Source organism: Canis aureus, chromosome 22 (genome assembly GCF_053574225.1).
Source record: "Canis aureus isolate CA01 chromosome 22, VMU_Caureus_v.1.0, whole genome shotgun sequence".
NCBI lineage: Eukaryota > Metazoa > Chordata > Mammalia > Carnivora > Canidae > Canis > Canis aureus.
The window spans coordinates 45462712-45487591 of record NC_135632.1 but is presented as its reverse complement, the minus strand read 5'-3'; the positions used below and the strand labels follow the sequence as shown (position 1 = coordinate 45487591).

At 36.8% G+C, this 24880-nt stretch overlaps 1 protein-coding gene across 6 annotated transcripts in view; it reads left to right on the top strand.

Annotated features, from left to right (window-relative positions):
* The window catches only part of GOLGA4 (golgin A4), a 126916-nt gene that overhangs the window by 81801 nt on the left and 20235 nt on the right, over window positions 1-24880 (top strand). For all 6 annotated transcript variants that reach the window (XM_077865829.1, XM_077865827.1, XM_077865826.1 and 3 more), the window contains 7 exons: window positions 1355-5595; window positions 6937-7058; window positions 7427-7557; window positions 15522-15635; window positions 17877-17897; window positions 18256-18324; window positions 21202-21277. In XM_077865829.1, coding sequence (XP_077721955.1) covers window positions 1355-5595; window positions 6937-7058; window positions 7427-7557; window positions 15522-15635; window positions 17877-17897; window positions 18256-18324; window positions 21202-21277 — 4774 coding nt within the window. The remainder of the gene's footprint in view (window positions 1-1354; window positions 5596-6936; window positions 7059-7426; window positions 7558-15521; window positions 15636-17876; window positions 17898-18255; window positions 18325-21201; window positions 21278-24880) is intronic.

The window sequence follows — 24880 nt, the reverse complement described above, 5'->3', positions numbered from 1 at the left end:
TGTAGGCAGCATTTGCCCTGGCTTCATCTCATGCCATGGACATGATTCATTCTCTGTTTCTATCACAATGTAGGCACCCCAATGCCCTGCTTTTAACATAAAGTTTCCCCCAATTTTCCCATGTTAATAACATATCCTATAGTGAACAAATTTATATATATGTCTCAGGGTACACATTTTTAGGCCCTCCCCTCAGCAGTATATGAAATGTATGACCTGTTTTGAATAAATTGACTGATGTTATTTAGACTTTTTGCTTTGGTTTAAACAGTGAAAGAATCACACTTTTTCCCCATAATTCTAAACTGTACTTTATTTTCCCATTGCCGACATTTATGTAATGTGGCATGATGGAGGGGAATGGATACTCAGGAGGTCTAGATTTTTCCATTTGCTAGCTTTGTAAATTAATTTTTTTTAAGTGGGGGTTGGGGGATGGTGATACCTATTCTTTTTTTTTTTTTTTAAAGATTATTTCTTTATCCATCCATCCATTTATTTATTTATTTGACACACAGAGAGAGAGAGAGAGAGAGAGAGAGGGGCAGAAACACAGGCAGAGGGAGAAGCAGGCTCCACACAGGGAGCCCGACATGGGACTCGATCCCGGGTCTCTAGGATCAGGCCCTGTGCTGAAGGCGGCACTAAACTGCTGAGCCACCCAGGCTGCCCTGTAAATTAATTATACCTTAATTTGTTCACCTTCATATGGAGAAATTGGTTTTGGTAATTCCTTAGGACCTTTTCAGTTTTGATGTTGCATGCCTCTGCCTTACTTAGCTCTTTTTGCTTTAGAGTCAAGATTGACTTTTTCATGAGCTAACAGTAATCTTTGCTAAAATTTGTGTAAGTAGCTTCTTTTTGCAAAAGATATCTCCTAAATAATCATTTTGCAGTGGAAAACCCAGATATATTATTTACCTTCCAAAATTAAATTATGAAGGTAATAGAATATATTCTAGGCCTTAAAAAACACACAGAAAAAAAATAACCATCTTACTATCAATAGTTACTATTATCTACTTTACGATGTATTTCTTTTTAACTATCCATTCAGAATATTCTTGAAAACATGGGTGACTGAAATAGTTAAAGTATAGGTAGAAAGAATCTGAAATTTTAAGTTGTGTTAAAATAGAATCTTTTCTTTGTTATGTGATTCCTTTAGGAATTGAGCACAGATTGTGCTTTCTAGTGTTTGGCATGATATAATGCCTTATTTTTCTAAGTTTTAATCTTTAAACAGGTGTAGTTATTATAGGTGTAGTCATATATATCATTACATGTGTTGTCATATATATCATTGCTAATAAATCTGTACTTTAGTAAAAAATACATCTGTTTTTATTAACAGAGAATTCTTGAATTGGAAAGTTCTTTGGAAAAAAGCTTGCAAGAAAGCAAAAATCAATCTGAAGATTTAATTATTCATTTGGAAGCTGAAAAAAATAAGCACAATAAAGAAATTACAATCATGGTTGAAAAACACAAAACAGAATTAGAAAGCTTGCAGCATCAGCAGGATACCCTTTGGACTGAAAAACTCCAAGTCTTAACGCAACAGCATCAGACTGAAATGGAAAGACTTAGAGAAAAGCATGAACAAGAAAAAGAAACATTGTTGAAAGACAAAGAGAGTGTCTTCCAGGCCCACATAGAAGAGATGAATGAAAAGACTTTAGAAAAGCTTGATGTGAAGCAAACAGAACTGGAATCATTGTCTTCTGAACTGTCAGAGGTACTAAAGGCCCGGGACAAGCTAGAAGAGGAGCTTTCTGTACTAAAGAATCAAGCAGATAAAGTAAAACAGGAGCTAGAGGCCAAGCTAGATGAACAGAAAAGCCATCACCAGCAGCAAGTTGACAGTATCATTAAAGAACAAGAGCTGTCCATCCAGAGAACTGAAGAGGCACTAAAAGATGAAATTAATCACCTTGGGCTTCTTCTGAAGGAAAAGGACAAGCATTTGAAAGAGTATCAGGTACGTGTGGAAAACTTAGAGGCAGATATTAGAAGGTCTGAAGAGGAACTCCAGCAGGCATCTGCTAAGTTGGCTCTCTTTGAGTCACAGCAGAGTACTACACATGAGCAGGCCAAAGCATCAGAGGAGCACTTGGCACAATTGCAGCAGAAGTTGTTGGACTTGGAAGCAGAAAGAATTCTTCTTACTAAACAGGTAGCTGAAGTTGAAATGCAAAAGAAAGATGTTTGTACTGAGTTAGACACTCAAAAAATCCAGTTGCAGGATTTAATGCAGCAACTTGAAAGACAGAAAAATGAAATGGAGGAAAAACTACAGTCTTTAACCCAATGTTATGAGTCCCAGCTTAAAGATACTAGCACAGAACAGGCACAGACAAAACAGAGTTTGATAGAAAAGGAAAATGTAATTTTACAAATGAGAGAAGGACAGAGCAAAGAAATTGAAACACTTAGACAAAAATTATCAGCCAAGGAGGACAGTTTTAGTGTTTTACATGAGGAATACGAAACCAAATTTAAAAATCAAGAAAAAAAGATGGAAAAAATTAAGCAGAAAGCAAAAGAGATGCAAGAAACGTTAAAGAAGAAATTACTGGATCAGGAAGCCAAACTTAAAAAAGAGCTTGAAAATACGGTTCTAGAGCTTAGTCAGAAAGAAAAACAGTTCAATGCCCAAATTTTGGAAATGGCACAAGCTAACTCTGCTGGAATCAGTGATGCAGTATCAAGACTGGAAACAAACCAAAAGGAGCAAATAGAAAGTCTCACTGAGGTACATAGACGAGAACTCAGTGATGTTGTATCAGTCTGGGAAAAGAAACTTAATCAGCAAGCTGAAGAACTTCAGGAAAAACATGAAATCCAATTACAGGAAAAAGAGCAAGAGGTAGCAGAACTAAAGCAAAAGATCTTCCAGTCAGGGTGTGAAAAAGAAGAGATGAACAAGGAACTAGCCTGGCTGAAAGCAGAAGGCATTAAGCAGGACACAGTAGTAAAGGAATTACAGGAACAATTACACCAGAAGTCTGCTCATATGAATTCTCTCTCACAAAATGAAATGAAACTAAAAGCACAACTTGAAAAGCTGGAGGTTGACTTGAATCATTCTCTGAAGGAAAATACTTCTCTTCAGGAGCATATAGTTGAACTGGAAATGCTAGCAGAAAAAGACAAGCTGAAGGTTTCTGAGTTGACAGACAAGTTGAAAACCACAGATGAGGAATTCCAGAGTTTGAGATCTTCACATGAAAGAAGTGAGAAAAGCCTAGAAGACAAAAGCTTGGAATTCAAAAAACTATCTGAGGAATTAGTAGTTCAGCTGGATATTTACTCTAAGAAAACTGAAGCCTTGTTACAAGCTAAAACAAATGAGCTAATCAACACGAGTAGTAGTAAAATTAATGCCATTCTCTCTAGGATTTCCCACTGTCAGCACCACACAACAAAAGTTAAGGAAGCACTAGTGATTAAAACTTGCAAAGCTTCTGAATTAGAAGCACAGCTTAGACAGCTAACAGAAGAGCAGAATGCACTAAATAGTTCTTTTCGGCAGGCTACCCATCAATTAGAAGAAAAAGAAAATCAAATTAAGAGCATGAAGGCTGATATTGAAGGTCTGGTCATGGAAAAAGAAGCCTTACAGAAGGAAGGAGGCAACCAGCAACAGGCTGCCTCTGAAAAAGAGTCTTGTATCACACAGTTGAAGAAAGAGTTATCAGAGAACATCAACGTTGTCACACTGATGAAAGAAGAGCTTAAAGAAAAGAAATCTGAGATCAGCAGTCTTAGTAAGCAGCTAACTGATTTGAACACTCAGCTTCAGAACAGTATCAGCCTGACTGAGAAGGAAGCAGCCATCTCATCACTAAGTAAGCGATATGATGAACAACAACAGGAATTGCTGGGTCAGGTGCAAGATTTATCTTTGAAAGTTGAAACTCTGAATAAAGAGAAGACCTCTGCTCTTGAACAGGTAGATCACTTGTCCAACAAATTCTCAGAGTGGAAGAAGAAAGCACAGTCAAAATTTCTGCAGTATCAAAGTACTATTAAAGAATTGCAGATGCAGCTTGAGTTAAAAACAAAGGAAGCCAGTGAAAAGGATGAACAGATACAGGTATTGAAGGAGGACCTTGATCAGCAGAATGAGAGGTTGGTATGTTTAAAGGGTGAGATGGAAGATAAGAAGAGCAAGCTGGAGAAAAAAGAGTGTAACTTAGAGACTGAGTTAAAAACGCAAACAGCAAGAATTGCGGAATTAGAAGAGCATCTTACTCAGAAAACAACTGAAATTAAGTCTTTAAGTGAAGTTCTTAACAGTTACAATCAACAGAAGGATACAGAACAGAAGGAGATGCGTCAGAAACTTCAGCACATTCAAGAATTAGGAGACGAAAAGGACTGCAGGGTTAAAGAAGCCGAAGAAAAAGTCTCAAGACTTGAAAAGCAAGTGTCATCCATGAAATCTGAGCTTGAAACCAAGAAGAAAGAATTGGACCATGCGAATTCAAGTATGAAGGGCAAAGAAGAGGAGTTTAAGGCACTGGAAGATAGACTTGAGTTAGAAAGTGCTGCAAAATTAGCAGAACTGAAGAAAAAAGCTGAACAAAAAATTGTTGCCATCAAGAAGCAGTTGTTATCTCAAATGGAAGAGAAAGAACAGCAATATAAAAAAGACACAGAAAGTCACTTGGGTGAGCTAAATACAAAATTGCAGGAGAAAGAAAGAGAAATTCAGGTGTTGGAAGAAAAACTTAAATCAGTGGAAGGTCTACCACAGTCAGAAGCATCAGTTGTACCCACATCAGTAAAATACATGGTAGCCTGTGCTGAGCAAGGAATAGATCCCGAAAGCTCTGTGCAGAAAGCATGTGAAGAAAATATCAGTACTTTACAAAGAAGTCTAATGGAAAAAGAAAAGCTGTTGCAGAGGCTAGAGCAGGAAAAAGAAGAGATGGTATCTTCTCATTCTGAAATGCAGTGCAGATACCAGGAACTCTTAATAAAGATAGAGCACACCGAAGCTAAGCAGCATGAGGATCAAGTTATGATAAATTGTCTTCAAGAAGAACTTGAAGAAAAAGGCAAGAAATATTCCTTGGTAGCATCCCAGCATGTGGAAGAAGAAGGAGGTAAAAATACCATAGGAACAAAGCAAAACTTGGAAAATGTGGTTGATGATGTCCAGAAAACTCTCCACGAGAAGGAACTAACTTGTCAGATCTTGGAGCAAAAGATAAAGGAGCTAGATTCCTGCCTAGTAAGAGAAAGGGAAGAGCATAGAGTTGAAATGGAAGAGTTGACCTCAAAATTTGACAGATTACAGGCTTTACAACGACAGATGGATGAAAAAAATAAACCCATAGAAGCTTTGGAAGAAAGTGCTGAAGAAAAGTCCAAATCACATGTAGTCCAACCCATATTGCCTGGTAACATGGAGGTCCAGCACAATGACCTGGAATTTAAATTAGCAGGGGCAGAGCAGGAGAAGCAGAAGCTGGGCAAGGAGATTGTTAAGTTGCAGAAAGATCTTCGAATGTTGCGGAAGGAGCATCAGCAAGAATTGGATATCATGAAGAAAGAATATGAACAAGAAATGGAAGAGAAAATCAAGTAAGTTTTCCAGCATGAATATTTATTTATTGAGTGAGTGAGTGCAGGGAGAAGGGAGAGGCAGAGGAGAAGGAAAGAGTGAATTTTAAGCTGCACATCGAGTCCAGTGTGGAGCTCGATCTCATGACCCTGAGGTCATGATCTGAGCTGAAATCAAGAGTTGGACACTTGTGATGCCTGGGTTGCTCAGTTGGTTAAGCATCTGACTCTTGATTTTAGCTCAGGTCATGATTCAGGGTGGTGGGATCGAGCTCCATGTTGGGCCCTCTGCTCAGCACAGAGTCTGCTTTTCCCCCCACCTCTTCACCCCCGCTTATGCTCACTTTCTCGCTCTCAAATAAATAAATAAAATCTTTATTTTTTAAAAAGATTTTATTTACTTATTCATGAGACACACACACACACACACACACACACACACACACACAGAGAGAGAGAGGCAGAGACACAGGCAGAGGGAGAACCAGGCTCCATGCAGGGAGCCCGACATGAGACTCGATCCCGGATCTCCAGGATCATGCCCCGAGCCAAAGGCAGGCGCCAAACCGCTGAGCCACCCAGGGATCCCCTAAATAAAATCTTTAAAAGCAAAGAGTCGGACACTTAACCAACTGAAGTCTCCCGGCATGAGTATTTTTAAGACAGTCCTTTTTAATTAAGTCTTTTTATTATGCCTAATGCACCTAAATTTCACCTACCCAAACTATGAAACATAAGTCAAGTACATTAAATGCTGAGAAGAAATAAAAACAATTTAAGGCAAGAGGCAGTGTTACTTCATGTCCATTTAGAGGGGGAAAAACCATTTTTTGCATATACAATTATTAGGTACGTATCCCAGTAATTACTTTGTTTTACTGTTTTTAGTATCAGCATTGTTATCATGTAAGATAGATGTTTATGATGAAAAGTTAAAGTGGAAAAGAAGACTTCTCAAATCCCCAGGACCACTGTCTAGAGATAATCATAGTTTCTGTATCCTTCCAGGAGTTTCCTGTCCCTAGACCACACATATACACATATGCACCCTTTTTTTTTTTTTTTTAAGATTTTATTTATTTATTCATGAGAGAGACAGAGAGGGAGAGAGAGGCAGAGGGAGAAGCAGGCTCCATGCAGGGAGCCCAATGTGGGACTCGATCCCAGGTCTCCAGGATCAGGCCCTGGGCTGAATGAAGGCTGTGCTAAACCGCTGAGCCACCCGGGCTGCCCCCACATATGCACCCTTAAACATGTTTTTATACCAGTGAGATCTTACGTGCATGTTGTGAAGACTAGGTAACTCTGTATAGCTTGTTTTGTGTTTTACAGCAGTTAGCTCTTTACATTTTTGTTACACAGACAGGAGCAGGAAGATCTTGAGTTGAGACACAATTCCACATTAAAACAGCTGATGAGGGAGTTCCATACCCAGCTGGCACAAAAGGAGCAGGAGCTGGAAGTGACCATAAAAGAAACCATTGGTGAGTCGAATTTAAATTCAGTAAAGAACATGTCAGAATCAGCAGAGACTATTTATAATTTAAACTTATTGTTTTCACACTGTGCTAAGTGCTTTAAGTAATTAAACTGGAGAAAAAAACAATTCCTGTGCAAGAAAGTTCTCTGGTGGGAACCTGTGCTGCCTGGCAGCAGCGTGCCTTTAGGAGAGGAGAAAAGGGTGAAAGAATCTGAAACATTAGCTAATTAATTGCCTTATGAAGACATTTCTACTCTATGAGAGGGTACATATGATCAATTTTTTAATCAAATTTAATTTGGAACTGAAATTGACATGTAGATATTCTTACCTAATGTGTGTTTTTGTGTGTGTCCATCTTTTATTTATTAGATAAAGCCCAGGAAGTGGAAGCTGAACTTTTGGAAAGCCATCAGGAAGAGACAAAACAGTTATATAAAAAAATTGCAGAGAAGGAAGATGATTTACAAAGAACAGCCAAGAGATATGAAGAAATCCTTGATGTACCGTACTTCTTTCTCTTTTTTGAAATTTAGCTGTGCTAGATTTCATAGTAGTGTTAACGATTGGCTATCAGATTTCCTGTTTTTTTTTTTTTTAATGTAGAGGATTTTTGTTTTGGCTTAGTATTATCCAAATTTAGTATATGCACTCTATGCAGATTTATAAGGAGTCTGATTGATTTCTGCTAGGATCATAGTTTCCTGATCAGATTCTGCTAACCCAGTAGTTCAGTCCCCTTGGCAGGTATCGAAGCAACATTGAGTTACTGAAGGGAAGAATGGATTCTCTTCTCATATTTCTCTCAGACTAAATTGTAAGAGAACCAGACTAAGAATTGAGAGCTTGTGCTTGGGTGAAGTCTAAGTAATGGGACAGTTTGAGTATAAGCGTGGCCACCTACTGGGATCTTTCCAGGAGGATCAGTTAACTTTACTCCATCCCAACCCAATTTTCACAGTTTTTGTTGCTCTCAAGAGAGAAAAAAAAAAATGGAGAAAAAAAATAGAATGTATCAGCCAAATATATTTAGTGGAAGGTTGGTTCAATGTGCTTAATCTGCTGGTGATGGATTAGGATTGCCATTTCTGTGTGTCAAGATAAGCCATGAATGTCAGTGAGTATTTTGGACTCCAGAAAATTTTCAAATGTAAAACAGTGTAAAGTATGCTATGTTGAGATACAGATTCTTTAGTTACTCCAAGCCTTATTTCACTATATGCTAGGAACCATTTGTTGATTAAGAATGCATAAATCAGAGAATCATGCCTCAACAGAGTATGGCAGCGATAGAAGTCTGAGCCAGGAACAGAGTCTAATAATAATATTATTTCAAATGCAATTGAAAAGGCTGGAATTCCAGTATAAGGCACATGCATAGAGATGCCACCTTGTATAATTTTTGAACTTTAGATCTTATTATGAAAAGGTTTGAATAATTACACTCACATTTCTTATACTTCTGTAGAGCATATATCTGTGAAGCTTTGAAAAACACTATTGTTTCTTGAATGCTTAGAGAATGTTGAAATTGGAAAATACATTAAAGTTTTCTTTCCTTTCCTTTCCTTTTTCCTTTTTCCTTTCTTTTTCCTTTCCCTTTCCTTTCCCTTCCCCTTCCCTTTCCCTTCCCTTCCCTTCCCTTTCCTTGAAGGCAAAGCAAGTTCAGCATAGTTAATGATTTGCCTAAAACTTCACAGTGAGTAGGTAGGAGAGCACTGATCCTTCATAAGCTTCATATATTTATAAAGACTTCTTACTAAGAAAGGAACTTGGGGAACACAGCAGTTATTTATCATGGATAAACTCAGTCAGGGAGTTCATTTGCAGGGACAAATTGTGCCACAGCTAGAATGTTCCCTTTTGTGAACTACTTCTCTGTTTCTGGATGTATGGGGTAGCAGACAAAAGACTTTCCAAGGTCATGACCAGCCTCTACAGGTAGAGGGGTGAGGGAACGGGGAAGCACAGAACAGAAAGTCAACCTGTGGTATGGTTCTTCCTTGAAAATCTACTGTTTATTAGGGAAATTAAAAGAATGATCCTAGAAGTTTCAGGCTTAGAGACAGGAATTGGAGGGTGAGGGGAGGTATTGGATGGACTCTTCTCTAAAACCTCTTCCTGTGTTTCAGACCAGCACAGTCCATTAGAAATAGAATGCTGGCCACAAATGTGAGCCATATGTGTAGTTTTAACATTTTCTAGTATCCACATTAGGAAAAGAAAAAGAAACAAGTGAGCTTAATTTTTTAAAAAGTTTTTATTCAGATTCCAGTCAGTTAATATGCAGTGTAATTTTAGTTTCCAGTGTATGATATAATGATTCAATGCTTCTATACAACACCTGGTGTTCATCATAGATAGTACACTCCTTCATCCCCGTCACCTATTTCACCCCCCATCCTCTGGTAAGCATTGATTTTTTCTCTATAGTTAAGAATCTGTTTCTTGTTTATCTCTTTTTTTCTCCCTCCCTCTCTCCTTTCCTATTTTTTCCCCCTTTGCTCATTTGTTTTGTTCCTTAAATTCCACATATGAGTGAAATCATATGGTATTTGTCTTTCTCTGACTGACTGCCTAGGTGAACTTAATAGTAATATGTTAACCCATTATATCCAAAATATTGTTTTAATCTGTGGTCAGTGTAAAAATTATATATGTATTATTTCTTTAAGATTTAGTGTGTTTTTATGTTTGCAGCCCACATCAGTTTGGAGTAGCTATATTTCAGGTGCTCAAAGCCACAATTCTGGGGTGGCTTGTAGCTACTGTATTGAATAGTGTGGCCTCAGACTTATAGCTGCCAGGTCTAGGGCTAACTTTGTGATAAATAAGCAGTTCTCATCTGAACACCCCAAATACAAACTCTGTCTTGAAGAATTTCTTTCTTTCTTTTTTTTTTTTTTTTAAGATTTTATTTATTTATTCGTGAGAGACACAGAGAGAGAGAGAGAGGCAGAAGCATAGGCAGAGGGAGAAGCAGGCTCCACGCAGAGAGCCCGATGTGGGACTCGATTCTGGGACTCCAAGATCACGCCCTAGGCCGAAGGCAGGCACTAAACCGCTGAGCCACCCAAGGATCCCCAAGAATTTCTTTTTAAAAGTACAAATATTACTAGGGCACCTGGGTGGCTCAGTTGCTTAAGTGTCCAACTTCATCTCAGCTCAGGTCTTGATCTCAATGTTGTGAGTTTGAGCCTTGCATTGGGTTCCATGCTAGACATGAAGCCTACTTTGTTTTTATTTATTCATTTATTCTTTAAAAAGATTTTGTTTATTCATCAGGGATACAGAGAGAGGCAGAGACACAGTCAAAGGGAGAAGCAGTCTCCCCACAGGGAGCCTGATGTGGGACTTGATCTGGGAACTCTGGGATCATGCCCTGAGCTGAAGGCAGATGCCCAACCTCTGAGCCACCCAGGCGGCCCTGGAGCCTACTTCAAAAACAAAAACAAAAACAAAAACAAAAAACAAATATTAGCAATTCTTAGCAAATACTATATTCCTTTGATTCTGAGACATATTACATATTCTCTACCATTTTCCCATTTTAATATTTCCAGAATTAGAATTTTATGTGGGATTTGTATGTTTTATTTGGTGGTGTGTTTTTCCTCTCTGGAAAGCTATTATCAAATTGATGATGTATCTTAATGATGACATTGTAGAATGCTGCATTTTATCATTCGTTAAAACAGTTCTGAGATTTGTTAATAACAAAATGGAGCACAGAAACCTTTTCATTTCCCTGCCTTTACTGTCTTAGGTAACATTATTACTATTCTTTCCTCTATTTGAAGATGCTGGGGACTTTTGTCATCTTTGATCCACACCTTCTGTCTTCCTCCATCCCTCATACATTTGCACCTCCACACCTTTTTGGGCATGAAATCTGCTTATCTTCCCTGATTTACTAGGCAGAGAAATCCTCTCTTTCCCTATAATTTTATGCCTCCAGCACAACAGCCAACATATAGTAGACCTTCAGTGCAAAGATTTTCACGGAGTCATACTGCATGTTCCTCTCCTCTCAACATTACCTCTATTGCTACTGTCCGACTGCCATCTTCCATTTGGTCTAGTCTTTTGTATTAATTTCTCAGCTGATGTCTTTGCTGCTAGTCTTTTTCTAAGGTATTCATCTCTTCTTGTCAGAGTTATTTTCTGTCTTGAAATGAGGACATGATCCTCCTAAATACCTTCATGGCTTCCCATTGTTCTAATAATACCTCCTCCAGTTCATTCTGTGGTGTAGATGAACTTAGCTTTAGCTTGTTCTTCATCATATTTTACCTTTGGTCATGCTTTTCTGTATGCCTAAAGATCACTTTCTCAAACTTTGTAAATTCGTGTAGTTATTACCATCTTTCAGATTTGGGCTTTAAAAAATAAGTTTCCAATTTAACTTTATTTAGACAAAAATTTTTGAATCAAGTCTTTTCACACAGTTTAAAGATCAAAATAATATTAATAAGTATAGTTTAGAGGATGGCCTATAATAAAATCCATTCCTGTTCTCTGTATTCTACATCTTGCCCCTTCTCTCTCCACAGGTAACCATTCCCCTCTTCTCTTTTTTCTTTTTTAAAGAGTTTATTTATTTGTTTGAGAGAGAGAGAGAAAGAGTGTGCATGTGCATCAGCAGAGGGAAGGGCAGAGGGAGAGAGGGAATCTCAGGCAGACTCCCCGTTGAGCCTAGAGTCTGACTCTGAGTTCAATCTGAGCCTGACACAGAGTTCAATCCCATGATCCTGATTATCATGACCTGAGCCCAAATCATGAGTTGGATGCTTAACCAACTGAGCCATTCAGTTGCCCCTATTCTTTTCTTTTAAAAAAATTCAATTTATTTAAGTTAAAAAACAGTTTATCCATTTCTCCCACCTCCGCATGCCCTACCTCTGGCAGCTACCAACCTGTTCTCTGTATCAGTGAGTTTGGTTTTTTCATCCTTTTATTTTTGGTGTGTGTGTCCTTACATCTAAACTAAGTCTCTTGCACACAGCATATAGATGGGTCTTATTTTTAATTTATTCAGCCATTCCGAGTCCTTTTATTAGAAACTCTAGTCCATTTACGTTTAAAGTAGTTATTAATATGTGCTTGTTGTCATTTTGTTCATTGTTTTCTGGCTGTTTTTGTAGTTTCTCTCTGTTCTGTGCTACTTTGCCCATTTTTTGCTTTGTGTTTTGATGATTTTCTTTGGTGGGGTGCTTATATTTATCTTTTATGTATTTATTATAGTGTTTGCTTCATGATTACCTTGAGGCTTACATATAACAGTCTATTTTAAGTTGATAACTGTTTAAGTCTGATCCCATTGTAAAGCTTAACATTATAATCACTCCTTGACATTTTGTTTGTTTTTTTAAATTTTTTTATTTATTTTTTATTTTTTATTTTTTTATGATAGTCACAGAGAGAGAGAGAGAGAGAGGCAGAGACATAGGCAGAGGGAGAAGCAGGCTCCATGCACCGGGAGCCCGACGTGGGATTCGATCCCGGGTCTCCAGGATCGCGCCCTGGGCCAAAGGCAGGCACCAAACCGCTGTGCCACCCAGGGATCCCCCTTGACATATTGTTTTTGATGTTATATTCTACATCTCTTTGTTTTGTGTTTCCCTTAATTCATTATTTTTACTATTTTTTTAATACTACTTTTGTAGATGTATTGGGGGTTTGTCTCTCAAGTATATGGCTTAAAAGGTGGGATGCCCAATGTGAATTTCAAACCCTTCAGTACTCAGGAGAAATTCTGGGTTTTGAGTTTCCTCCCTGTTGTTAGTTGTCATCCTGGAGATACGATTTATGGCAAGGTTGTGTCTTAGCCTCTTCTCCCCACTTCAATGTGGTTTTTTCCTCATTTGTGTAATGTAGAGCTGTCCCTTATCCAGGCTTTTTTTTTTTGTAAGAGGAAATTGTTCCATATGTAGCTGTAGACTCAGTGTGTTCATAGGAGGAGAGGAGATCAGGATCTTCCTGTATTGCCACCATCTTTGTAATATTGCAGTGTTTTATGTTAACAGAAACAAAAATGAAATATGTTATTTTTTCTCTTTTCTACCCAAAAGTTTGCTTTTTGAATATTCTTTTCTGCATCATTATGTTTTCATATATGATTTTTTTTTAGAACCCCTTAAATAGAATTAATTGCATGTATGTTCTTTTGGTACTCTCTATCCATTTCTTCACTTATAACATGAATTTTTGTCATACATACATATGTGTGTAGGAAAATACTAATTTATATATCCTCTCTCCTAGATTGTAAGCATCTGGTAGGTAAAGGAATTTTGTTATTTATCTCTAGTTTTGAAGACCTAGCCAGATACTTGGTGTATACTAGACACTTGGTAAATTTGAAGGAGATGACATATGGTAGGGCAGGGAAGAATCCATTTGGGAAGAGGGAGTGATGACATCCCAGAGGAAGAGTTGAGTACTCATGTAAGTGAGCTTGAGTAATAGCCTGGTCCCAATTCAGAGCCGTCCCACTGGGAGAAAATAGCTTGGCTACATTAGATCAAACTGGTTTTATTGACTATATTTTAGTTTATTTGACTTTGGCATAATAACTAGTCTTTCAAATATGATTTCCATGATGTGCATTAACTTTCAATTTAACCGGGTTTCCTAATTGTTTTTACTTTGAAGGAAAACAATACTGGCTTTTTTTTCCCCTCCTCCCAGAAGACTAGTAAGCTTTTATGCAGGAATTTACAAAATTGTTTCTTAAATTAGAAATAACACAGAAGGGATTCTTTCCTAATTCTTAGAGGGCTTGGTTTAAATAGTATCCCATAACTGTCAAAGGAAATGTCAGGCATAGCTAATTGTCAAATTAAAATTTTGGCCTAGGGGCACCCCGGGTGCTTCTTGATTTTGGCTTGGATCATGATCTTCTAGGTTGTGAGACTGAACCTCATGTCAGGTTCCATACTCAGCTCAGAGTCCACTTAAGATTCTTTCTCTCCCTCTGTCCCCCGCCCCCCATACTCTCACAAAAAAAGAAATAAAAATATAAAATAAAATCTGGGCCTAACTGAATAAGTAGCTGTAGGAGTGATCCTTTCAAAGGTGCCTAAACCACAATGACACAAACATCCACCCAGGATATGCCATGGTAGACTAAAAACAGTAAACCAAGATTGTGGGCATTAACATATTTACAAGAGTTTTGATGTTTTAGGGATAGAGGCTTGATTCAAGTGAGCCTCAGTGGGGAGATGTCTAAGGAGGCTAGTTACTAGACATCTCTGCTTTGCTTATGTTGCCACAAGGAGTTTGTTCTTTTTCAGTTGGTCTAAGTTTCATGACCAGTGGAATTTCAAAGTAGGTTTTCTAAGTGTCCGTCCGTATGGTTCATTCTCTTACTTTGTGCCGTGAGGCCTATCTCTTTTCATTTGTTTCTTCATTCTGTCAATTCCGCATCTGTAAATCAGATACCTGTTTGTTGCTGTTTTTCCTGTTCCGTCTTTTTCTCAGCAAACACTTTTCCTGTCTTCATTACTCAAATCTGATCAATATTCCAATTCCAAATGTTCTTTTAGCACAAAGGTTATAAGATTTATAAGAGCAAGAAGAGGTCTGGACTGCTCTGTACAATAAATTATGGCAATTATCAAGACAAATGAACAAATGTAGAATGGGCAATAACCTTTACTAGGGCAGTCAAAACAGAAGAGAGAATGATTTATGTACCATAAATTTTCTAAGTAAGATTTTTGGACCAAATAAGTCACATATACTTTTGCAGCTTTGTCTATTTTTTTGCAGAGTTCAGGGCAAATGGAGACATTACATGGTTACTAATGCATTGGACAATAATTTTTTCAAAAATAGACTTTAGTTGAACATTTTACCCCAAAGAACCACTGGTGTGGTTTGGGGACAGATGAATAGATGTGCAGGTTTGCTGAGTCAGAATAAAGAATCATTTCTTGATTTACACAGCTTATCCAAAGGGCTAGAAAAAACTTCCACAACTTCTTATGATCAGTTAAGTTGCCAGCTGGTTGATCAGTGCTGTGCCTAACAGTATCTGCTAGTTTGTATTAATGGTTATTTCCTGGAAATCAAATCCTAATGTGGAAAAGGGCAAAGTCCATAACACGCAGGCTCTGTGTGCAAGTTCTGTCACCACACTGTTAGATAACCGATGGTCATTCAAGCCTGGGAACCCTTGCTTAAGGGGAAAGAAACTGCTTGATGGGCTTTATGGTGTGGAGATGGAGAGAGTGAGAGAGGGAACAGTAATATCGCAAGAATAGCGAGCTTGGTGTTAAAAGTGGGACATGAAGGGAGGTGTTTAGAGCATAGTCATCAGTGACAATAGAAAACGTGGTTTGTGTCTCCAGAAATGTTTCTGGGTATTTGTTTCCTCTTAGAGGTAGTTTTCTCTATACTGTGTTTGCCTCTATGATATTCTTTTTGATATGTTCATTAGCACTTTTTTTTAACTGTAAAGGCTCGTGAAGAAGAAATGACTGCTAAAGTCATGGACCTGCAGACTCAACTAGAAGAGCTACAGAATAAGTACCAGCAAAAGCTACAGCAGGAGGAGAGCCCTGGCAATGACAAGGTGAGAGGTACTGGGTCCTGCTGCACGTGTTACTTCAAAAACACTGTCATTGCCGACTGACCTACATACCTATATCATTTAATCCTAACAAAAACCTTTCAGGAAAGATTTTTGACTCTGTTTTATAGGCAGTGAAACTGAGAATCAAACAGGTTAAGTAAAATATTCAGTTCACACAGTCAGTGTTGCGTTGGGAATTTAAACCCCATCTGCCAAATTTCAGAACCTAGACATTTATATAAGTGCTTCTCAGTCTTTTCCTTGGAAAGAATACAGGTTCCAATACAGTAAACAAAAAGGTTCCATAGAAAATATGATAATTTGAGATTTTTTATATTTTGTGCTCAACACTTATGTAGATTTTATATTCTACTCTGTAATATATCCTTATTTATAATCCTATAAAAATGGTTTTGGTAATATACCAGTAAGAAAAACAATTTCTATTTTTTTCCGGTTAATGGAATAGATGCAGATACAGTGGGATTATTTTGGGAAATGGGACTGAATTCAAAGATAGCTAGCAACACATATCTAGGCATTTTTGTAATTACATTCTTTAAATATAATTGATGCTGTGAAAGGCCATGTTTGCCTTGTGGGCTGCCTTTTCCCCTCTGCACCTCAGCAAGTACACCTGATAGGGCATGTGGGCCCCAGTTTGAGAAGCTGGACAATGTGTACCATTCTGCTTCCTAAAGTGTCCTCACTCACCTGGTATAGTCTTTTCATCATTGTCATAAGGGCCTTGGTAAAGTAGATGGACACTGTTCATAAATTTATCCTTGAGAATTATAGAGAATTCATTACAGAATATCAGTTACCAGAGAGTAATTTTCTAAACAACCAATTACATGGATTACTTTTCCAAAATGGAGAAAAGTAGTCTTTTTTTTTTTTTTTTTTTAAAGATTTTGTTTATTTATTCATGAGAGACACAGAGGGAGAGAGAAAGGCAGAAGCATAGGCAGAGGGAGAAGCAGGCTCCCTGCAGCGAGCCTGATCCAGGATCATGACTTGAGCTGAAGGCAGACACTCAACCACTGAGTTACCCAGGCATCCTGAGAAGTAGTCTTTATAAAGGGCTCTGTTATGCTATGCCACTTGGTACATATATCTTAGCTATTAGCACCCAGCAAGCTGAGTAGACTATTTCTCTCTTTAATAGTTATAAGTTCTCTTGTGTGTGTGTGTTTTGTTTCGGTTTTTGGCTTTTGGTTTTTAGTTTTTGTTTTGCCATCTGGTCATAATTTGAATATACCAGGTGCTATTAAATATTAATTCCTTGAGAAGAGTACATGTACTTCACTAACATATTCTTTTCCTTAGTATCAGAATAAGTATGTTGCACATAGTGGCATTTGACCAATGTTAGGATGCTGTACAGTATTGAAACATGAAACTAATATTCAGAAGGTCTTCTTAGTCCTTTACCTTGTATCATAAGAAAGGAGAGAAAAAATCCTTAATTATTATTTCTGTTCTAAAAACTGTTTTCTGTTTTATTCTTCATGAATTTTTATCCTTATTGAGCATCTTTTGATGCTTCTGGGATACAATGAATATCAGTGTTGAGTTAAATGAAAAACAATTTGTGATTATACCTCAGAGTGGATTCCCAGAAATAGTCCTTTAGGAGTTTCCCTAAGGGGCCCATATGCTGTAAATAGATTTTAATATGTTTAGTTTTTTTAATGATAGAAATAATAAGTATATTCTTGTTATAAAAGAGATAATACAGGAGTATATAGAATAAACTCTGTCTGGTGGGTACCTCCCCTTGCGAAGTAGTAATCATTGTTAGGAGTCTGGTGAGTGACTTTCTAGTCCTTTGTGTTTACTTAGGTTTGTGTATATTTACACTATAATAGTTTGAAGATTTTATTTATTTATTCATGAGAGAGAGAGAGAGAGAGAGAGAGAGGCAGAGATACAGGCAGAGGGAGAAGCAGGCTCCATGCAGGGAGTCCGACGCAGGACTCAATCCCCGGTCTCTGGGATCATGCCCTGAGCCAAAGGCAGATGCTCAACTGCTGAGCCACCCAGGCGTCCCTATGCTATAATAGATTGTATAACAAAATAGACCAGGTTAAAAGCAAATATATAAAGTTGTCTCATCTTAAATCTTACCACTCTCTTAAGGTTAAAACACTAAATTTTTATTTTCCTGTTATTTCATATTATTCCATTTATTGTTCTGGATTTTAGTGTATATACTCATTTTTTCTTTTCCATTTTCAGATAACAATTATGGAGTTACAGGTAAGACTAGTTCTTTATTGAATTTGACTGAAGACATTATATTTTCAGGAGTATTTAGGGTGTGTGTGTGTTTAAGATTTTTATTTATTTGAGAGAGCACGAGTGGTTGGGGGCGGGGGCAGAGGGAGAGGTTCAAGCAGATTCTCCTCTGAGCAGGAAGCCTGTCACGGGGCTGAATTCCAGGACTCTGAGATCATCACCTGAGCTGAAGTCAGGTGCTTAACCAACATCAAGGCGCCAGGAGTATTTTGTGTTTTAAAAGTTAAAACATAAAGATAATTTACCAAGCAGTACAGTAGTATATCCAAGCAATGATGAAACCCATATACATTTCAGATCTGACTTTTTGTTCTTTCAGACACAACTAGCACAGAAGACTACTCTAATCAGTGATTCAAAGTTGAAAGAACAAGAGTTCAGAGAACAGGTACAGGTTTAATTTGGTGCCTTTTATTTTGAGCTGACTCCCTTAATTTGTGTTCATATGTACTTGAATCTCATTTAGCTACTTTTTTAAAAAGAACTGATATAATATTGATTTAATAGCTGGCTTTGCAGTTTTGTCTTACACAGGAAATGTTATCTCCAAATCTGAAGGTGCTGGAGGATATCTCTTAAATTCATGATCGTGTGTATTTAAACAAGAAAATTTGCATCTTCTTCCTAATGTTTAACATCTTGGATAAGAATTTATGTTTATTCGTAATAACTTAATTTTTAGTAAAGAAGTTTTTATTTTTATCAGAGGGAAAATATGTTGAGATCAGTCTTTATTACTCTTTTTCCCTAAGTAGTTGAATTGTCTTGATTTAATATATTTTGTCCATGTATTATCCAGTAATTAGTTTTAAATAGGACTATGTATATATATTCTTAGAAGGTTGCATAAGCATGAGCATACCAGTATATGTGTATCTGTGGTGCATCATCTTTGGTCTTTTTTCCCAAATTCTGGAGGGGTAGTGACACAAGTCAGCATGCTGTTTAAAGGCTGCATCTCCAGGGATTTTTCCAGTTTTTGTTTTTTGTTTTTTAAGATTTTATTTATTCATGAGAGACAGAGAGAGAGAGGCAGAGACACAAGCAGAGGGAGAAGTAGGCTCCATGCAGGGAGCCCGATGTGGGACTCAATCCTGGAACTCCGGGATCATTCCATCAGCTGAAGGCAGATGCTTAACCGCTGAGGCACCCAGGTGTCTCTGTTTTGTTTTAAAGGTTCTTTATTTGAGAGAGAGAGAACACATGTGCACAGGCATGAGAGGGGCTTAGGGAGAGGGAGAGGGAGAGAGAATCTCAAGCCGACTTCCTACTGAGCATGGAGCCTGACTTGGGGCAAGATCTCATGATCTTGAGATCATGACCTGAACTAAAATCAAGAGTCAGAGACTTAATTGACTGAGCTACCCAGGTGCCCCGATTATCCAGTTTTCTTAAAAGTCATACATAACAAAAATCTTGACAATTGTTGAACCTAGGTGATGGATAGGTATGTGTGGGCATTGATTGTACTCTATTCTCTATGGTTTAGTATGTTTCAAAACTTTTACAATATATATATTTTTTAAATCATAAAAATAGGATGCTAAGTCCCAGTGCTACCTTATGTTTTTTGTACTTTCCAGTGGTTTATCTTTTCTTATCTATTCTCAAGGTTACTGTTTTTAAACTCCCTTCTTATAGCATCCTCAAATCTTCAAACTGTGCTAGCATGGCAGTTTTGTATTAGTTACTTTTATGGTGGTAAAATACATATAACAGAAAATTGACCACTTTAACTAAAGTGCACAATTCATTGACACATAGTTCACTCACAATGTGAAACCATCACCATTATCTAGTTCCAGAACATTTCATCACCCCGTAAGGAGACCTCATGCCCATTAAGCAGTCACTCCTCATTATCTCCTGGCAATCACTAATCTACTCCTGTGTCTGTAAATTTGCCTGTTATGAGTATTTATATAAATACAGTCATATAAAACATAGCCTTTCTTTTCTGGCTTATTTTACTCAACATGATGTTTTTAAGGTTCATCAGTATATCATGTATCAGTACTTCATTCTTTTCTTTGGCTGAATATTTTATTATATGGATAATAGCATACTTCCATTCATGAATGTTTGGGTTATTTTTGCCTTTTGGCTATTAATATAACCAGTGTTCCTGCTGTCAATAACATTGTTACAAGTTTTTTTTTTTTCATTGTTACAAGTTTTTATTTGAACACCTATTTCTAGTTCTTTGAGGTATATACCCTGGAGTGGAATTGCTAGATCATTTGGTAATTATACGTTCAGCTTTTTGCTGCACCACCAAACTACTTTACATAGTGGCACTATTTTTCATTCCCACTGACAAAGTTATAAGGATTCCACTTTTTCCTCATCCTCCCCAACATGTTTTTTGATTGTAGCCATAGTGGTTGATATGAAAAGTAGTATTTCGTTACAGTTTTATGTTTTTAAGATTTTATTTATTTATTTGAGATAGAGAACATGAATGAAAGGAGGAGCAGAGAAAGAGAGAGGGAGAAGCAGACTTCCCACTGAACAGGGAGCCTGGCATGGGGCTTGATCCTGGAACCCTGAGAGCAGGACTTGAGCTGAAGGCAGACACTTAACTGACTGAGCCATCCAGGCACTCCTTCATTATGGTTTTAATTTTTCTAATGAGTAATGATTGGACATCTTATTATCTTCTTTTTGGCCACTTGTATGTCTTATTTAGAGCAATGTCTGTTTAAGTTCTTTGCTTAGTTTTTAGTTGGGTTATTTGGTTTCTTGTTCAGTTGTATTCTTTATTCTGAATACAAGTCCTTTATGAGGTAAGTGATTTGCAAGTATTTTCTCCATTCTGTGGGTGTTCTTTTCACTTCCTTGATAATGTCCTTTGAGGCACAAAAGTTTTACTTTAAAAAAAAAAAAGATTTGATTTATTCATTCATGAGACACAGAGAGAGAGAGAGAGAGGCAGAGACATAGGCAGAGGGAGAAGTAGGCTCCCAGCGGTGAACCCGATGTGGGACTCAATCCCAGGACCCTGGGATCATGCCTCGAGACAAAGGCAGACATCAACCACTGAGCCACCTAGACATCCCTCAAAAGTTTTACTTTTGATAAAGGCCGTTTTATGTAATTTCTCTTTTGTTATCTGTGCTTTTGGTGTCATATCTAAGAAAACCATTTGTATTAATTGTATTTGTTTATATTCTGTCTTAAGTATTAATCTGGTTGGCTACAGCAGTCCATTTTTTACATATGATTTCCATATGAATCATATGATTTGAGTATTTGTTACTTTCAGATTCACAATTTAGAAGACCGTTTGAAGAAATATGAAAAGACTGTCTATGCAACAACTGTGGGAACACCTTACAAAGGTATGAGTGATCTCTCATGTTATCCATGGTTATCTCTTATTGCTGGATTTATGGAGGATTTCTATTTTTGTTGTTGCTAATCTTTACGGTGAGTATATTTTACGTTTGTAATTCACCAATAATAGCTAGTTTTAAAGAAAGAATGGTAGTAATCTAAAACAGAAACAATGCATATTTGTTGCAAAAAAAAATCAAACAATATTGTGGTGTCTTAAATGGAACTGCAGGTTCCTACTTTATTCTGTGTTATCCAGATGGAACCAACCTAGTGGCAATTTATGTATAATTTTTTCAGACTCTTCTATGTGTATGCAAACATTTATTTAATCTACTACATATATTCATATGGACTGTTATATTTCTAAAATGATCCTGTTTTTTACTATTACCATAAGGCTGTAATTACTAATTTTAAACTCAGATTTAAGGAGAAAATAATTTCATAAAAATTCTTATATTCAAGGTAGGAGAAGGTGATTTGGAAACATTCCCCCCAAACATAAATAAATAAAAATAAAATAAAATAAAATAACATATGCCACTTACAAAGGATTTTAAAGATGAACTTGAGTGTTTACATAGTTGTTCCCTTGAGGTAATCATGATCTTTGAATAATCTCATAATAATTTTCCATTCGTTGTACTGTCTCACTTCATTAAGAATAGTTTTATTTTGCTATTTTGTAAAGCTTTCTGCTTTTTCAGGGAGGCACTAGCACATAAATCTAAACCATTTTACATTCCTTTGTGCTTTTGAAAGCTCTTACTTATTGCAATGAAATAACACAAGATATTATACAATTTTTAATTAAACAAGGACTTGCTTTGGATTCTCTCCAAAATGCTCTTCAAAAACAAGAGAAAACCAACTTGGAAGTGTCCCATGGCTCACAGCAGACAAGACTCCTGCTATAAAGATTGTTTGTCATATCTATGTCCACACATGGGATTATCAGCTCAACTGCTGACTCAGTGCTTAGCAGTGCATAGAGAATAATATTGATTCTTTTCATTAGTTTCAACTTAAGATTTTTATAATTTTCTTTGTTCTCATTTTAAATTGTAAAATGAACCCACATGTACATTTTTTTAAATAACTAACACATAGACAAGTCTCCTTTGCCATCCGAAAGTAGAGCATTCCTAGGATACCTTACATTAGCTGAAATGGTATAAAGCAAAGAAGCAATTACCACTAGTTTATATGGAAAATTTTTTTAGCATTCTCAGACCCCAAAAATATCCTCTCTTAGGCTTTTCTGATACTTTAGGACATGTCTTGCTAACAGATGCACAAAATAAATCAAGATAAAACAGAGATGGTTACGTATACAGCTATGGTGGCTTGATGCTGAGTGTAGTTCTTGGGGAAGGTGCTTGGTGGAACCACTCTTGCTGCAGGGTTCTGTGCTGCCTCTCTAATGGCTTGTTGCAAAACAAACACTGAACACTATTTTCACTTTTCTCCCTTTTTATAAAAGCAGAAAGCCCTTTAGATTTCTTTCAGTTAGCAAAGATAGGTACTAATGAAGATTTTTGTAAAAGCCATAGTGTGGCATAGTGTGAGTTTTTGAAAGGCAGGGGATACATGTGTAACACTAAGTGCCAGGCACTGTTTTGTATATCAACTCATTTAATCCTCTCACCAACCCTGTCAGTCTGGTTAAATATGCACATTAATCTCTTTACTACGCTGCCTCTTTACAGAGTAGAGTAGAATGAGCACCCACCATTCAGGAAGAAATAAAAGGCTACTAGTTCTTCAGAAACCTCTGTGTAGGCCTCTTCAATAATAGCTTTATTCCTCTCCACATACTGATTTTTCTTTCTGATTTATGTTAACCATTCTCTTGTTCTTTATTGTTTACCACCTATGTATATATTTCTAAGCAGTATTTTGTTTAGATTTTGCTTGTTCTGGCACTTTATGTAATAGAATCATATTATAAGCTTGTTTTTCTTTTGCTTAATATAAGTTTTGAGATGCATACATGTTGTATGTTGTTCTGGTTCACTCATTTCCATTTATTAATTTTGTTCATTCTTGTATATCTCTTATATGAAAGATTTTCTCTGTACAGATAAGACTGGAATTGCTGAGTCATAGGATAGGAACATTCTTGTGCATATCCTATCCTAGGTTGTCCAAATTAGATATAATTTGAAGATAATGTAGGAAACTATTTTCTATATTTTTTGTAGTAATTTTCATTTTCATCCAGCAGTGCTGGATTTATTAAGGCCCTTTAATGCTTCATTTATTAAATTCTGTGCTGTGACATGTAATTTTAATTACATCTCTCTTATTGGTAATCAGGTTGGACATCTTATTCTTTTTTTTTAAGAGATTTTATTTATTTGAGAAAGAGAGTGCATGAGCAGGGAGAGGGGCAGATGAGGAGGGAGAGAGAATCTTAAGCAGACTCTGTGCCAAGTGTGGAGCCCAATGTGGGAATTGATCCCATGACCCTGAGATCATGACCTGAGCTGAAACCAAGAGTTGGATGCTCAACCGACTGAGCCACCTAGGCAACCCAGTCGTTCATTTTTTTATTCATTCATTTCAGTTGTGTATATTTCTTTTGTGAAGTTCCTCTCCATTTCTTTTTTCTAAGATTATTATTTCCTTATTGATTTGTAGGAGTTTTTTTAAAAATTCTGAATATTAATCCTTATTTTTATGTGTGTATGTGTATATTTGTGTGTGTGTGTGTGTGTGTGTGTGTGTAGTCAAGATAATGTACTCGGTGTTTTCTTTCTTTATTGTCTTCTGAATTTTTTATTATGGAACAATAAAAAATAGACATATAGAAAAGTAATGAATATGGTATATAATGAACACATATGTACACATCAGCCACCCTCCACAGTTATCAAGACATATCTAATCTTGGTTCATCTATAACCTAGCCTTTCCTATCCTTGGCCCATTGGATTATCTTAAAGTAAGTCCTAGGTATTATATCTTATTTAATGTGTAAATATTTCAGTATATATGTGTACAAAGGTTTCCTTAGAAATAGCCATAGTGCTAATATCACACTTAAAAATTTCACAGTAATTCCTTAATCAAAGAACCAGTCAATATTCAAACTTTTAGTTTCATAAATGTTTTCTGGTGGTGGTGGTAGTAAACAGTTGATTTATTTGAATTAGTAGCCAATTAGTACCCATACATGGCATTTGATTGAGAAATCTCTTTTTAAAACTAGATTCCTTGTCCCTCTCCTTTGCCTTTTTCTCTCCTTTTGTTTTTTATTTGTTGGAGAGACCAAATTACTTATAAATTTAACACATTCTGAGCTCTTGGTACTCCATCTGCTGGTAGTTAGAATGCGGGGCTTGGTTAGATTTCGATTTGTGTTATTGGCAGTAGTACCTCCCAAAGGAATTGTACTATATGTTGCTTCACAGCAAAAGATGCATGTCTTTTTTGTAACAGCTTTCACACAGTTCCAGGTGTCATCATCAGTCTCACTGATCACCTTTATTTAGCCTTAGATTTTAGCACCCACTGGTGACTGTTTACCAAAATCTGTTGTTTCAATAGTGATTGTGTAATGGGGATATTCACATTCTCTCAGTTCTTGTGCAGATATTAAT